At 39.2% G+C, this 15,827-nt stretch overlaps 1 protein-coding gene across 2 annotated transcripts in view; it reads left to right on the forward strand.

Moving 5' to 3' along the window:
* LOC129724274 (D-beta-hydroxybutyrate dehydrogenase, mitochondrial) overlaps nucleotides 1–8,187 on the forward strand; it is a 196,184-nt gene extending 187,997 nt beyond the window's left edge. For both annotated transcript variants that reach the window (XM_055679006.1, XM_055679007.1), the window contains exons 5-7: nucleotides 7,184–7,337; nucleotides 7,523–7,881; nucleotides 7,941–8,187. In XM_055679006.1, the coding sequence (XP_055534981.1) occupies nucleotides 7,184–7,337; nucleotides 7,523–7,881; nucleotides 7,941–8,099 (672 nt within the window). In that variant the 3' untranslated portion in view covers nucleotides 8,100–8,187. The remainder of the gene's footprint in view (nucleotides 1–7,183; nucleotides 7,338–7,522; nucleotides 7,882–7,940) is intronic.
* Nucleotides 8,188–15,827: the final 7,640 nt, after the last annotated feature.

Raw genomic sequence — 15,827 nt, forward strand, 5'->3', positions numbered from 1 at the left:
TTCTCAGAGATGGCTGGACCGATTTTCATGAAATTAATTGCAAATGAAAGGTCTTGATGTCCCATAAGACCCTAATAAATTTTATTGTAATCGGATTTTTGGTTTAGAGTAACCTCAAAATGTAAAAATCATGAAACATCATTATCTCAAAAACCACACAACCGATTTGAACAAAATTGATTTCAAAAGAACGGGCTACCTGAAATATTCTCAACTTTTGAATTTCATGAAAATTAAACTTGTGGTTCAAAAGTTATGTTAAGAAACGTGTTTTGAAGACTACTTAATCTCACTCATGTTTTTTCAGAGATGGCTGAACCGATTTTAATAAAATCAGTGTCAAATTGAAGGTCTAGTTGCCCCATGAGACCCTATTGATTTGTTTTGCAATCAGACTATTACTTTGCCTGTTATGTTTAAAAATGTGAAATCCAGCTATGAAAAGGAACATATTCCGAAGACTACTTGAACTCACTAACTTTTCTCAGAGATGGCTGACCCGATTTCCACAAAATTAGTGTCAAATGAACGGTCTAGCTGCCTCATAACACCCTATTGAATTTTGCTGTAATCGAACTGTAACTTCATCTGTAATGAAACGAAATGTGAAAATCACGAAACTTCATTATCTCAGAAACTACACAACGGATTTGATCAATATTATTATCAGAAAAGCGGTCTAGTTTAAGGTTAACTGATGAATTATGATTGAACATGTGGTTTCAAAGTTAGGCTGCCCCTATACGTTCCCATTTCATTTGATTATAATCGAACTTAAGCAACCGTTATGTATGAAATTGTTAATAAAACAACGAAAGTCAATTATCTCAAAGATTACATGAATTATTTGAGCATAACTAGTGTCATACAAACGAGTCATCTCTCGAACTTACAGATAACAAGCTTCATTACCATTTGATGTGGCTCAAATGTTATGGAAAGAAAAGAGATTAAAATATTTAAAACTACACCTGCTTTGATCGATATATGTGGCCTCAACATATTTTAAATGTGGCATAGTACTATTTGAACGTTCCAAATTCATTGATTCCTTGCGATGTGTTTAAAATCTGAAAATGCACGACGATTCGGTCATATGACATTATCAAAGTCGTATAACAAATCGTTTGAAATGATTGGTTTTATAGAAATGACAACATCCTCGACTTTTGGCTTCTGTACATCGCCTTTATTCTATATATATATATATATATATATATATATATATATATATATATATATATATATATATATATATATATATATATATATATATATATATATATATATATATATATATATATTTATATATATATATATATATATATATATATATATATATATATATAATGTAACTGGTCCGCCTGCCGCTGATAGGCTGCTGTTAGGTTGGTTTTTATTTCCTCGAAAAGATTCCGTCTCTTTTCCTTTATCGTATTTTCATCTTCCGTGTTCGGTTTATAGTTGTCCCGAATTTGGCTGTACTCGCGTCCATCAGAAATTTTGTTACGGCCAAACACCACAAAATACGGGTTGTATTTGGTCGAGTCATGAACTGCGGTGCGGATTGCATCAGCAATCTCTTGAAGGTTGTCAGCCCAGTGGTTGTGGTCCTTTTTAAGAGTAACTCGAATTGCAGTTGTTATCACCCTATTCACCCTTTCGGTGTTGTTTACTTGAGGGTGATAGGCCGGTGTTAGCCAGTGTGAAACGTGATAAGTTTCGAGAAGCGTTTTAAAATTTTTTGACACGAATTGTGAACCGTTGTCGGTGAGCATTATTTCTGGAACTCCAAACATTCGAAATATCGCATTTTCCACGAACTCGACTAACGAGTTCGCCTTGGCCTCTCTGAACGGCTGAACCAATACGAACTTGCTGAATATGTCGGTCGCTACCAAAAGGCAGGTGTACCGATTGCGACCGGATGGTGGCATATATATATATATATATATATATATATATATATATATATATATATATATATATATATATATATATATATATATATATATATATATATATATATATATATATATATACATTTATATTGGGTGGTATTTAAGTTCGAAATGGTGTCCAGGGTCAATGTTTGGTTTCTATGCATCATCTCGATTACGGAAATATCCATATTGAGTATTATTCGGTCATTTTCGACTGTTTCTTAGAAGTTGCCATTTAGCAATTTAAAATGGTGCCTAAAATCAATTGTTACCTCCTTGTATCATTCTGGTTCCAGAGATAATCATATTGGATGGTATTTGGTCATTTTAGGCACAAACCGGTAGTCGCCATCTTGGATTTCAAAATGGTATTTAAGATAATTTCTAGCCTTTGAGCGTCATTCTGGTTGAATGTTTCTAGAGGTAACAAATATGTCCATAATGGTTCGACGCCCCTACTAGAAGCACATGTTCCTGGGAAACAGCCGAAAATGATGGAATAACACCCAATACCGGAAGTCGCCATCTTAGAATTCAAAATGGTATCTGTGGTCGATTTCAGTTCCTGTGTATCATGCTAGATCAGGATGTTATATTGGGTGGAAATCGGCCATTTTTGGCTGATTTCCAGAAACCGGAAGTTGCCATCTTACAATCTAAAATGTTGCCTAAGGTCGATTATGGAACATATTTGTTACCTCTTAAAACATCCACATGCTAAATTTGGTTCCATTTACTCGGTTAGTTCTCGAGATGTGCAGAAATTTGTGTTTTATTTGTATGGAACCCCTCCCTTCCAGAAAAGGGAGTGGCGTCCAACTATTATGGACATATTTGTTACCCCTTAAAACATCCACATGCCAATTTCGGTTTAATTTGCTTGGTTTGTTCTTAAGTTGTGCAGAAATTTATGTTTCATTTGTATGGGACCCCTCCCTTCCAGAAGAGGTGTCAAATGGATTTGAGCATAACTAGCGTCATACGAATGAGTTATCTCTTAAACTTACAAATAACTAACTTCATAACAACTTGATATGTGGTTAAAATGTTATGGAACGAAAAGAAATTCAAAGACTATTTAAAACTATACCTGCTTTGATCAATAAACGTGAACACAACATAAGTCAAATGCGGTTTCGTACTATTTGAACGTTCCCGGTATCGCTCGTGATGAAATTGTTGTCTGTCTGTCTGTCTGTCTGTCTGTCTGTCTGTCTGTCTGTCTGTCTGTCTGTCTGTCTGTCTGTCTGTCCGTCTGTCTGTCTGTCTGTCTGTCTGTCTGTCTGTCCGTCTGTCTGTCCGTCCGTCTGTCTGTCTGTCTGTCTGTCTGTCTGTCTGTCTGTCTGTCTGTCTGTCTGTCTGTCTGTCTGTCTGTCTGTCTGTCTGTCTGTCTGTCTGTCTGTCTGTCTGTCTGTCTGTCTGTCTGTCTGTCTGTCTGTCTGTCTGTCTGTCTGTCTGTCTGTCTGTCTGTCTGTCTGTCTGTCTGTCTGTCTGTCTGTCTGTCTGTCTGTCTGTCTGTCTGTCTGTCTGTCTGTCTGTCTGTCTGTCTGTCTGTCTGTCTGTCTGTCTGTCTGTCTGTCTGTCTGTCTGTCTGTCTGTCTGTCTGTCTGTCTGTCTGTCTGTCTGTCTGTCTGTCTGTCTGTCTGTCTGTCTGTCTGTCTGTCTGTCTGTCTGTCTGTCTGTCTGTCTGTCTGTCTGTCTGTCTGTCTGTCTGTCTGTCTGTCTGTCTGTCTGTCTGTCTGTCTGTCTGTCTGTCTGTCTGTCTGTCTGTCTGTCTGTCTGTCTGTCTGTCTGTCTGTCTGTCTGTCTGTCTGTCTGTCTGTCTGTCTGTCTGTCTGTCTGTCTGTCTGTCTGTCTGTCTGTCTGTCTGTCTGTCTGTCTGTCTGTCTGTCTGTCTGTCTGTCTGTCTGTCTGTCTGTCTGTCTGTCTGTCTGTCTGTCTGTCTGTCTGTCTGTCTGTCTGTCTGTCTGTCTGTCTGTCTGTCTGTCTGTCTGTCTGTCTGTCTGTCTGTCTGTCTGTCTGTCTGTCTGTCTGTCTGTCTGTCTGTCTGTCTGTCTGTCTGTCTGTCTGTCTGTCTGTCTGTCTGTCTGTCTGTCTGTCTGTCTGTCTGTCTGTCTGTCTGTCTGTCTGTCTGTCTGTCTGTCTGTCTGTCTGTCTGTCTGTCTGTCTGTCTGTCTGTCTGTCTGTCTGTCTGTCTGTCTGTCTGTCTGTCTGTCTGTCTGTCTGTCTGTCTGTCTGTCTGTCTGTCTGTCTGTCTGTCTGTCTGTCTGTCTGTCTGTCTGTCTGTCTGTCTGTCTGTCTGTCTGTCTGTCTGTCTGTCTGTCTGTCTGTCTGTCTGTCTGTCTGTCTGTCTGTCTGTCTGTCTGTCTGTCTGTCTGTCTGTCTGTCTGTCTGTCTGTCTGTCTGTCTGTCTGTCTGTCTGTCTGTCTGTCTGTCTGTCTGTCTGTCTGTCTGTCTGTCTGTCTGTCTGTCTGTCTGTCTGTCTGTCTGTCTGTCTGTCTGTCTGTCTGTCTGTCTGTCTGTCTGTCTGTCTGTCTGTCTGTCTGTCTGTCTGTCTGTCTGTCTGTCTGTCTGTCTGTCTGTCTGTCTGTCTGTCTGTCTGTCTGTCTGTCTGTCTGTCTGTCTGTCTGTCTGTCTGTCTGTCTGTCTGTCTGTCTGTCTGTCTGTCTGTCTGTCTGTCTGTCTGTCTGTCTGTCTGTCTGTCTGTCTGTCTGTCTGTCTGTCTGTCTGTCTGTCTGTCTGTCTGTCTGTCTGTCTGTCTGTCTGTCTGTCTGTCTGTCTGTCTGTCTGTCTGTCTGTCTGTCTGTCTGTCTGTCTGTCTGTCTGTCTGTCTGTCTGTCTGTCTGTCTGTCTGTCTGTCTGTCTGTCTGTCTGTCTGTCTGTCTGTCTGTCTGTCTGTCTGTCTGTCTGTCTGTCTGTCTGTCTGTCTGTCTGTCTGTCTGTCTGTCTGTCTGTCTGTCTGTCTGTCTGTCTGTCTGTCTGTCTGTCTGTCTGTCTGTCTGTCTGTCTGTCTGTCTGTCTGTCTGTCTGTCTGTCTGTCTGTCTGTCTGTCTGTCTGTCTGTCTGTCTGTCTGTCTGTCTGTCTGTCTGTCTGTCTGTCTGTCTGTCTGTCTGTCTGTCTGTCTGTCTGTCTGTCTGTCTGTCTGTCTGTCTGTCTGTCTGTCTGTCTGTCTGTCTGTCAGTGTGTCAGTGAACACATTGAAAAGCTGTTTCACTCAAAACTAGACAGATCATGTATTTTGAAGATTTTGAACACTAACTTTTAAGAACGTTGGTGTGTTTTTAAATTGAAACTACTTTTCATTGGATGCATTTAGTACTGCCTGCTATCGCACGAAGTCAGCATTTCACCAAAGAAAGTGCCGCTGCATCACTGATGATGATCAGCTGCCCCTGCTACTATCGCTGCTGATATCCGCTGCCATTGGTATCCGCTACACTGCTTCTGCTGCTAAGGAAGAACTGCTGTTGTCGCTGTCTAGAACTAATATGAGCAGTTTCGGTTGAAACAATCTCTTACATAGGCCAAACAGTACATTTCATATTACTAGTTCTATAATTCTGTCGACCGTGCTTGGGAAGCAATCATATAACGACCAATCAGAGGTCGAATTTTACTTCTTGACAAGGCTTGACAATTTTCAATAGTACAATAGTTTGAGTAATAGAGTTACAATTTCTGTATTTGGGAAGAATCTTAGAAGATTTTCAAATCTATTGCTTCAAGAACGAAGGAAATCTATCGAAAACTAACCGATTTGTTAGCATTTGAAAATGGACATATTTTTCACTTTTACCGCTTTCAGATTTTCATTTTACATCCCTATGTAGTCGATTATGTAGCCGATCTTCCTGAGAGGCGTAGTTCTACGTCAAAAATGTACTTACAACTGGAAATGACCGTGCAAATTTTGTTGATTCTGTTAGTTGTATCTCGGTGACGTAATTGAAAAACGCGGAGAGGGAAAGTGAAAGTGATGCCAATGTTTGGTTTGAACCTTTCAATCAAAATCAATGAACTAATCATCGTATAAATCTATGCCTAGGAACTCGTATATACGAAGCGCGAATCGGTATAATCAACTTTATCTGTTTTGCTGGTGTGAGCTAGGTGGAGTGACAATGAAGTTCGTTAAAATAAACTTAGCTCTGCCTAGTGTTAGGAGACATACGAGAGAGATAAGTTTGCTGTTGAAGATTTAAAGTGTATCGGTTATAGCACCTCATCTCACAACATGGTTTGTCATATCATGTTATGCATTGTCGAACAATTTTGAAAAAAAAAAAAAATAAAATATGCAGGGAGTCACTTTGTTTATAAGGGAGGGAAGATTATAGTCACTGTATCTTTGAGTAGTCTGACGAAGTGGATTCGGGAACCAATTTAAACTGTTATAACGGGAACCAGTCAATGGAGATTCTACCAGGACTATGCTATCGCTGTCAAATCTCATATATGCTGCGTGCCGAACATCTCAACGATCCGCGGTTGCCCTGACAGATACGAAAAAAGTCTAGCAAAAATTCCATTTACCTTGAAATAGTTACAGGAAGAACTCTTCACTCTCCTATTAGAAAGAGATAGCATGATGTCATCCCCTTGAATTCTATAGGACTATTCCCGTTATAAGAGTTGAAATTGGCTCCTAAATCTACTCCACCAGACTGTAAATATAGGGACTGAAGGGAAGATTAGGAAGGGAGCATTGAAATAGCTAATGTTAATCAATATGCATGTGAACAATTTCAGCGTGTTTTCTTTTCTATTATCAGTTTCATTTCATCTGCTGATACTATTTATTCTGTCAATTGAATAGAAACCCTTTTTATTTGTGAAACAAAAATACTTCTCAAATTATTTAAAGCAAATTTTCAGTTTGTTAACGCTCACGTTTGCATGATAATGTTCTGAATACTCGATTTGCCTCTAAATTGAAAAGAAACCACTTCGAAATGTTGAATCAAAAACAAAAAATGAAACAAAATGTTTTTTCGAAAATATGTTACTTGCATTTATAGTTGTTGTTTGAATAATTTTAATTACTACCAATTAGCAGTAGCTCCACGAGTTATACAATCAATCAAGGCAAACATATCCAATTATCGACCGATACTTAATTAACTGAATCATATCAAAGCTTAACACACACAACCGACATCGAATACCAATCGCTTTACGGCTGCACTAATCAATGTAATACACTTTGTTTACCCCCAATTATTCTCGCAACAAATCCCAGATGCTGGAGGCGTCGCTGTACATCACCGAGCACCTGCCGGAAGGGGCGGATGGGCTGTGGGCGGTGGTACACTGCGACATGTGGTGTGCCCTTGGTGAGCTCGAATGGATCCCGTTCCCGGTAATGCGAAAGTCCTTCGACATCAATGTTTTAGGTGAGTTTGCGCTACACCCTGCTGGCACTATACTACTGTACCAATATGACAACAAACTCAGTTCCACGTGGCTGTCTGAGGGATGTTGGGGGAGGGTTGGAAGAGCTTAATATCTACTTGAAATTGATTGGTTTTTTGTCGGTTTTGCTCTTTTCTCCTCTCCACAATGTGGCGTGCGGTCGCAGGAGTGTCCCGCCTGACTCAGATCATGTTACCGCTAATTCGCCGAGCCGGTGGTCGCGTGGTATTCCTGTCGTCGGCCATTGCCCACATTCCGTCACCGGTGCGTGGAGTGCAGTGTGCCACTCAGGCGGCCATCGAGGGTCTTGCGACCTGCCTGCGTCACGAGCTGAAGCAACGCACCGTCACCGTTTCGATCATCTGTGCAAGCGAGTTTGCTTCCGGTAATGCCTGGCTAGACGACAAAACGATGCTGGACCAGGCCAAGGCAATGTGGGAGCTGCTGAGCGACGAACAGAAGTCGGAGTACGGGGAGGATTACTTCGAGCAGGCGATACGATCACTGGAAAAATACACTAACACTGTAAGTAGTGAATTATAATGTAACTAATAACTAGACATTTAATATTTTATTTCCACCAGGACGGCGATTTCCACTCGACGGTGCGCGCTTTGACCGATTCCATCATTCGTTCGTTCCCACTGTTCCGCTACACACCGTTATCGCGTTACGAAAAGTTACAAACCATTATCGCGGAACATCTGCCCAGACCGGTGTACGAAATGTTCTACCAGAACTAAATTCTGTCCAGTTTTCTCGCGTCACGCGCTTATCTTTTGTGCCATACCAGAATCATGCTTTTATAGCGTCGTCGTGTTTGTAGCGAATAGAGAGCTTTTGCTTTTGTGTAGCCATAGGCGCCGTCGTTAGAGAGGAGTTAGAACCGATGTTTGCCAAACATATTTTACAAGGAGTTTAATAGGGTAGTCTTTGTTTTGAATGTGTGTGTGTGTTTGTTAAGAGAGCCATAAACACGGGTTTATTTGTCGTATAGAGTAGAAAGCAGATTAAATGTTATACATGTTTTATCACAATTTGAAAAATTTAACTTAGACACACTGGTATACATAAAAAAAGATTTGGTGCGACCTTTTAAATCCGAAAAAACCTGTAGTTTTCGTTTTCTTAGTCTAGTTTTTGAGTTAATGTGAAAATAGTAATTTTGCGAACAAGTGAAAGGCAAAAATAATACTGTGGACTCGAAACTGTCACAAAAATCAACAAACGTTTTTATTGTGTGCTATACAGAAACTCATTGTTTACATATTCTTCATATTTATTGCCTACGCTTTGTACCAAAAAAAGTTCAAAAAATTAAAACTCTTTTCATAAATAAAGTTTAAAACATTGAAACAGTAACAAACAATGGTAATTGTTGTTAGGTTATATTTTATTATAGAAGACGGTTATTTTTTTAAACAAAAGAAATATCTTTATGCAAATTACTCACCCTTTTCAAAAAGAAGTTTGATCTATTATTTGCTCGTCAAGTGCACTATTTCGAGATGATAATAACTCAGTTTTTCTGTGATTTTAAACCGTCATTTTTCTCGCTAAGGAATTTGAGTAATGATTTGATAGGGATTTTCATTATCCTCGCATAAAACATATGTCAGACAAAACTTAACAAATTAAAAAATTAAATTATGAACAAAACTATAGTTACAGTTTTTGCTGCTTCATTGAATACAAAAAAAAATTAGGTAACAAAAACTAAAGGGGCTTTTCGGAATTTTTGTACTAAGAAATTTGCCTCAAAATAGTTGTTTACCAGTGTGAATCCATACTCACGAAAAATTAAGCAAGTAGGTACATTCTACCAGAGAATGGTACAATTTGAAGCCACAACACAGAAAAGTAAGCTTTAAGCTAGAAACATTCGCTGCCACCTTTTTGGAAATGTTGTAACCTGCTCATAGTGGTAACGCGCAATAACGCTGGTAACGGTTTTCGCTTGTATCGAGCGACAACGCACTCTCGATTTGCTCTCTTCCCCTCTCTGGTTGGGAGCACTGCAAGAGCATCAGCTTCTTCTCATCCGTCAAAGACGCTTTCTCGCGCATCATACCGCTTGTTTACCGACAGTGCAGTGGAAAGTAAATATTAAACAGTTGGTTAGCGACTCTGCCAGCAAAGGCTTGAAGTGGTCTTTCACAGTGAAAAGTGTGTCGAATAATAAAACCGAATAAAACTTTTGCATCGCAGTTTTGATTTGTGTTCATGACATTCCATTGCAAGGTAAGTAAACTGAACTTTTTATAAAAACATTTATTCGCCGATCAGAGAGATACACGGATGACATTCGGACTGTAAACGTCATCGAAATTATTGGAGCGCGCATGCTCCACGTGGCCCCTTCTGAGAAACATAAATTCTCCCGAACATACGCTCACTCTCTTTCTCTTACACACAATCTTACTGCTGGGAGACTGGGTGAAATTCATTCATGCGGGGCAGCATTTCCAATAGATATACAAACAAAAACAACAAATTTTGTGAATGGAATTTTATGCAAAAGGAAGCATGTCGGGCGGGTGACGCCGGTCTCCGTTAACCTGTGGATTGATTGACATGATTCACGTGCTCACGCCAAAAAGAAGTGGACCACCGACATGCTGCCTATCTTCGGTTGAAGCTCTGAGTTTGTCCTACTTTTTGTTGGTTTTATTCCAGCTAATTTTGAAGCTTCTAAAACATACTTGTCAGGTATAATACAATCATACAGCTTTCAAATGTTTTTGGAAATTTTTGTTAAACAAAGAGCTGAAATGTTGATCTCATTTTGGTTTTCGCCAAAAAATAGAAGTAAGGAATTTGAAACACTTGCAAACCCCAATCCCTTACATGGAAGAAGAGTTATATTGCTGCAAAAATGACGGAAATCGGTTGTAAACTGACTGACTTTAAAACGTTTGAAAGTGGACAATTTTCGTGACGCTCTCGATGTTTTCGGTTTTTGAAATTGGATCCCAGTATTGAAGTTGGTCCCCTATATATGTTGCCGTAAGACATATTCTACGTTAAAAGTAACCAGAATTTTTTTTAATAGGGGGGATGTTTTGTGATGAATGAATTATTTACTAATATTTATTCAGAATTTTTATTGTGTGTTCTGCCACAAACGGTGACATATCAACACTATTACATAAATTTTATGCTTTATTTCATTAAAAGATTGTAATTGCTTTCGCAGTTCAGTGAATATAATTGTATGAAAATTGTAAACCTACTTGTCAAGAGAAAAAAGGAGTTTAAAATCAAACCTTAATCTAATCTTACACCTATCTTACTGACTATAATGTGAGCTAATCGTTGTAATTGAGGATTGCAACGATTTTTGTCGGAACTTATTGATAATTTGGTTTGACATATTTTCTAGCTAATGTTTCCACATTAGTAAGCCTGTGTAGTTCATTCGTGCTAAACCAGCGAGGACGCTTCAATATCATTTTCAGAAGTTGTTCTGAATCCTTTGAAGCATCTTCTTTCTGATTGTACAACAACTTGTCCAGATGGAGACTGCATATAACATTGCTGGTCTAAATATTTGTTTGTAAATTAACAATTTATTCTTAAGACAAAGTCTAGAATTTCTGTTGATAAGAGGATACAAACATTTTATTGCACTTTGTTTGCATATTCTCAATGTGCTCCTTGAAGGTAAGATTTTTATCATAAATTAGCCCTGAATATTTAACTTGGTCAGACCAATTTAAGATTGCACCGTTCATATTAACACCATGATTATTGGTGGGTTTAACAAAAGAAACCCTTGGTTTATGGGGAAAAATAATTAATTGTGTTTTTGATGCATTAGGAGAAATCTTCCATTTCTGCAAATATGAAGAAAATATATCTAGACTTTTCTGCAGCCTACTGCTTATGACTCGAAGGCTTTTTCCTTTTTCGGGAATGCTTGTATCGTCACAAAACAAAGATTTCTCACATCCTGGTGGTAAATCAGGAAGATCAGAGGTAAAAATATTATATAAGACTGAGCCCAATATACTTCCTTGAGGTACACCAGCTCTAACAGGCAATCTATCAGATTTACTATTCAAATAGTTATCCTATTATCATTTTTTTATGTAAAGAGGAAAACAGAAATTGGACATTTTAGCTATCAAACATTTATGCCAAACACTGTCGAATGCTTTTTCTATGTAGTAACCAGTAAATAAAAAAGAGTTTTTCAAAATAACCATTTTGGTTGGCACCCCAGCCTTTAGAATCCAGAAGAAACCGAAATGAATATAAATATAAATTCCGCAAGGTTACTTCTAACTTCTGAAATACAGATATGGCCAAAACAAAAATTGATTTCTTATATTGTTGTTAGCCGCTCAAGAAATCAAAGAAGAGACTAAAAACAAAAAGGATTCATCAGTTCATTCAATATGGCTAGAAGATGGAAAAATAAAATCTTTTCATGAAGCTGAAGAGATTAAAAACTATGTACACCAAATTTAAGTGAAAGTAAAAACAATTTCAATTTCAGTTCAACTACTTCTCAGGAAAACAGGCAGTGGCAACTATATTGCCATTAATGGTTTTTGTTTTTTTCTGCTTGATAGTTATGAGCTATAATCAATGATCAGGAATTAACAATGAAATTTTGGTGAATTTTTCTGCCTCATTCCGTTAAAGGTAGACAAAAGTATACAAAAGTTTGTGGTGAAAAACACTCCTGGTATCTAGAAGTCGAGAAGAAAATAATCTTTAATGTAATTTTAAATGTCTAAAAACACGTTAAGGGGAAAAAATTGGAGAACCAGAATAATTTCAAATTCGAAAAAAAAAACGAACAAACAACCAGAACTCAACATAAAATACCTAAAACATATTGCTAAAGGAAGAAATGAACTAAAGCAAAAGTGAACTGAATCTAGTTGAAGGTAGTTTCCGAAAAAGTAAACTAAAAATGAATTTTTCAGTAGGCCTTGAAAACTCGTCACAATAGCACAATAAGACATAAAAGAGTCATCAAATCGGCTCGGGTCGAATATTCGTCGAGTGCGGTTGTCTTTTTTCTCCGCGAACGAACAATCAAAGTCTTGTTTTAAAACCTTCTATCTTTTCGCGAGTGACGTAGTCGAAACAGTTTCTGCTTGTTGGGTGCCTTAATATTTTGAGGTGGAAATCTTTTGGTGATATTTTTAACTGTGGAAATCGAATCGAAAGTTAACCGATAGCGTGATTGAAAACGGTCCGTTGAGCTTGCTCCGGACCGGTTTAGTCTCTGATCAAACGCCATTTTTATTTTGTTACCGCGTGTTTTCGAACCTGTGAGGTGAGAAACTATCGACGTTTGCGCGGCGCGTTCCCTTCGTAGGCAATTTAGTTGCCCGTCGTCCGAATCAACGGGAAGACAACTGGGTATAGATTTGCATCCACTCTGGGAACCACTCACTGATTGGCTGAAATTAAAAACTCCGTGCGCGTTCAAATTTATCATCAGGCTTACTATTTTGATTTTGGTAGTGTTGCTGAACAACATGTTTTGATGTTTTGATTTATTGTTTTTTTTTATGATTTCACCTGCTATATTCTAAAATATTCTAGTGAACATTCAAAATTAAGTACAAGGCGTTTAAATAGGGCATAGTAAGAGATCCCATTCGGATCATCACTTATATCAATTTTCAAAAGATTCAAAAGTGCGCAATGAGTGGATAGGGTGTTGCGTGAACCATAAGAACAACATACCGCTGCTCAATGCCGGAAGTACATCGTGTAGTGAGTACAATTTAGAAGAGTCAATAAATGAACCATAATCATCGATGGATGTTCGTTTTTAGGAATATTAATGATGCAGATTCTCCGGTAACCTTCAGACGCCTGCAGGAGGGATTGTGGATAATGATGATGAAGAGCATTAAAACATTCAAGTATTTTCCATGCAAATGGCATCACTTGCGAAAAATACAACAAGAATTATCGGTGAACTAACGGTTTTACGGTTGGAGGCATGAAATGGAAGACTACCTCGTAACCCTTTCACCATTCGCACGTCCATGACAGCAATGAGCAGTAAAACCTGCCCGTTTTCATAAAAGAAAAGGACATTCAGAGAATTCATGTCGATAGTGGACTGGGTTATCCAGCTGCCCTGCGTTTATACAAATTACCGTCGCTAAGCTATCGGCTAAAGTTAACGATTGTTAACCAGGAAACGCACAGAAAAAAAAAAAACAGACAGAATTGAGGAATTAGAAAAAGGAATGAATAACAAACTACAAATAGTAGCGGCTAATGGTACAATTGAAGATTTGGTTAAGGAAGTACAGCAGCTTTAGAAACAAGAATACCAAAAAGACTGGGAAATTAATGTTTAAAGGGATTTTGAAGAATTTAGTAGCACACCGACTACTGGTAATGAGCGGCGGCCTAGCGTGGTTGGTAACGTCGCCGCCAACCACGCTCGACGCGTGGGTTCGAATCCCACCGCCGACATAGGTGTCGACGGTTGTGAGGTGGCGTGATCCACTCACAACCAACCCAACTGAGATTTTCTGAGGCAAAAAATCTATGGGATCACGCCTTCCATCGCATGAGGAAGTAAAGCCGTTGGCGCCGGTCCGTTAATCAACGGGTCGTGAGTTAGGGTCCTGGGTGAAGTCGTCTCCCCGGGCGTCGGTGATTGGCACAATAACAGTGGCGGAACTAGACCGACGGTAAATAAGCGAGAATTAAAAAAAAAACACAACAAAGCCTTGCCAAGCTCCAGTCAACCCACACACTTAAAATTTATTGCCGGGTCTCGGTAATTTTTGCCGAGAACGGCATCAAGAAACATTATAAAGCTATCACTGCCGAAATTACGGATATTTTTGAGATTTGCGAAAAAATGTGACAGCTGTCATTTTTTTTAACCGAGCACTAAGTGGTGCCGTTCGCGGCAAAAATTACCGAGACCCGGCAATAAATTTTAAGAGTGCAAGAAACAGCGGAAGGGTAAGACCCAGGGTTGATATTTGTTGACGCTCTTGAGTGAAAGTGAAAAAGAGCATCCATAAACGTTATTTTTTTACAATCCTTTCGGAGTTCTCCTTTCCCGCTTTTCGTATGGAAGTGAACTGTCAAAACACCTCATTATACTTCATGCGATGAAAGCAAGACAACAAAATCAGTTTATCAGTTAACGAAGATTGTCAAGGCATCGGTCAGTGTCAGTGAAAAAGTGTTTCGGTGAGGTTTATTTTGGTTGAGTGGACTGTTTGTTTTTCTTTTTTGCTTTGAAGTGAAGATCATTTGGTTGGATTTGTCGTCAAATTTTATTCCGTAACCGTGAACGATGCGCGCGATCTATTTCATCTGAGTATAACAGCACGTTACTAGGACGAAAATCTAGTGTGTCTGAAAGAGTGCTGCGATCATTGGAAGTGAAAATTGAAAATGATTGACTGTGATTTTCGAAGAATTTTGCTGGGGAAAATGACTTTTATCAGCACTGGTAAGACCACCGACAAGGATACCCCTCTAGGAACCAATAACCAATCTACACCGAAACGAGGATTTTCTCACACAGAGGACGCAAGGAAAAGTGTTAAAAACAATGTGCAACCAGATGATCCGGTATACTCACCTCCCCACGACTCCCTGATTTGACCAGTCATTCCACACGTCAGCAGTCTATCACCATCTAACTCTCTCAATTCGATTTTACAAGCAGTAGCCAATCGATTTCCTCGAACAGTAAACTAAAACACACGATTTTGGCCCTACAATGGAACATACATGGCTTTTATAATAACCAGCCAGATTTAGAAATTCTAGTAAAACCTCCGGCAAGTTATTGCTCTACAAGAGACGCACCGAGTTGGTTCGGCTGCAATTAACCGCTGTTTCGGGGGATAATACCACTGGATAACGACAAGAAAGACCAATGTTTATCATTCAGCTGCTGTGGGCATTCTGTTGACAATTCCCCACTCGCCCATCCAGATTAACACAGATTTACCAATACTGACACCCTTTTCACATTATACAATTAGCATTACCTGCCATACGGCACAATTTCCGGTCTTGAAGAAAAACTTTAAAATGAGCTCCAACAAATTAAACCGCCTTGGTTAATTTTGGGAGATCTGAACATTCACCACCCAGTATGGGGAAGCTCTAAATCCAACACATGGGGAAACATTATAAAAGACTTTGTCGAAATGAATGGTCTCGTCATTCCCAACGACGGTTCGCCTACTTTCCAACGAGGGCTACAACTGTGGATGTTTCGCTGGCTAGTGGTAGAATAACGAGTCGCCTCCTCTGGAGCGTTAAGGAAGACAAATGGGCTTTGCAAGTGATCAACCATCCTACCTTTGTACACAGCAACGTCTGCCCACCCGACCTGCAGCGTAGGCCAAAATGGATTTTTTGGACCCCACTGCGACCAGTAGTTTTTTGATCTTTTGTGGCATTGCACGGACGTTTTTGCTGTTCGCATATTTATTTGTTATTTTACCCTGTGC

The sequence above is a fragment of the Wyeomyia smithii genome, chromosome 2 (genome assembly GCF_029784165.1).
Source record: "Wyeomyia smithii strain HCP4-BCI-WySm-NY-G18 chromosome 2, ASM2978416v1, whole genome shotgun sequence".
NCBI lineage: Eukaryota > Metazoa > Arthropoda > Insecta > Diptera > Culicidae > Wyeomyia > Wyeomyia smithii.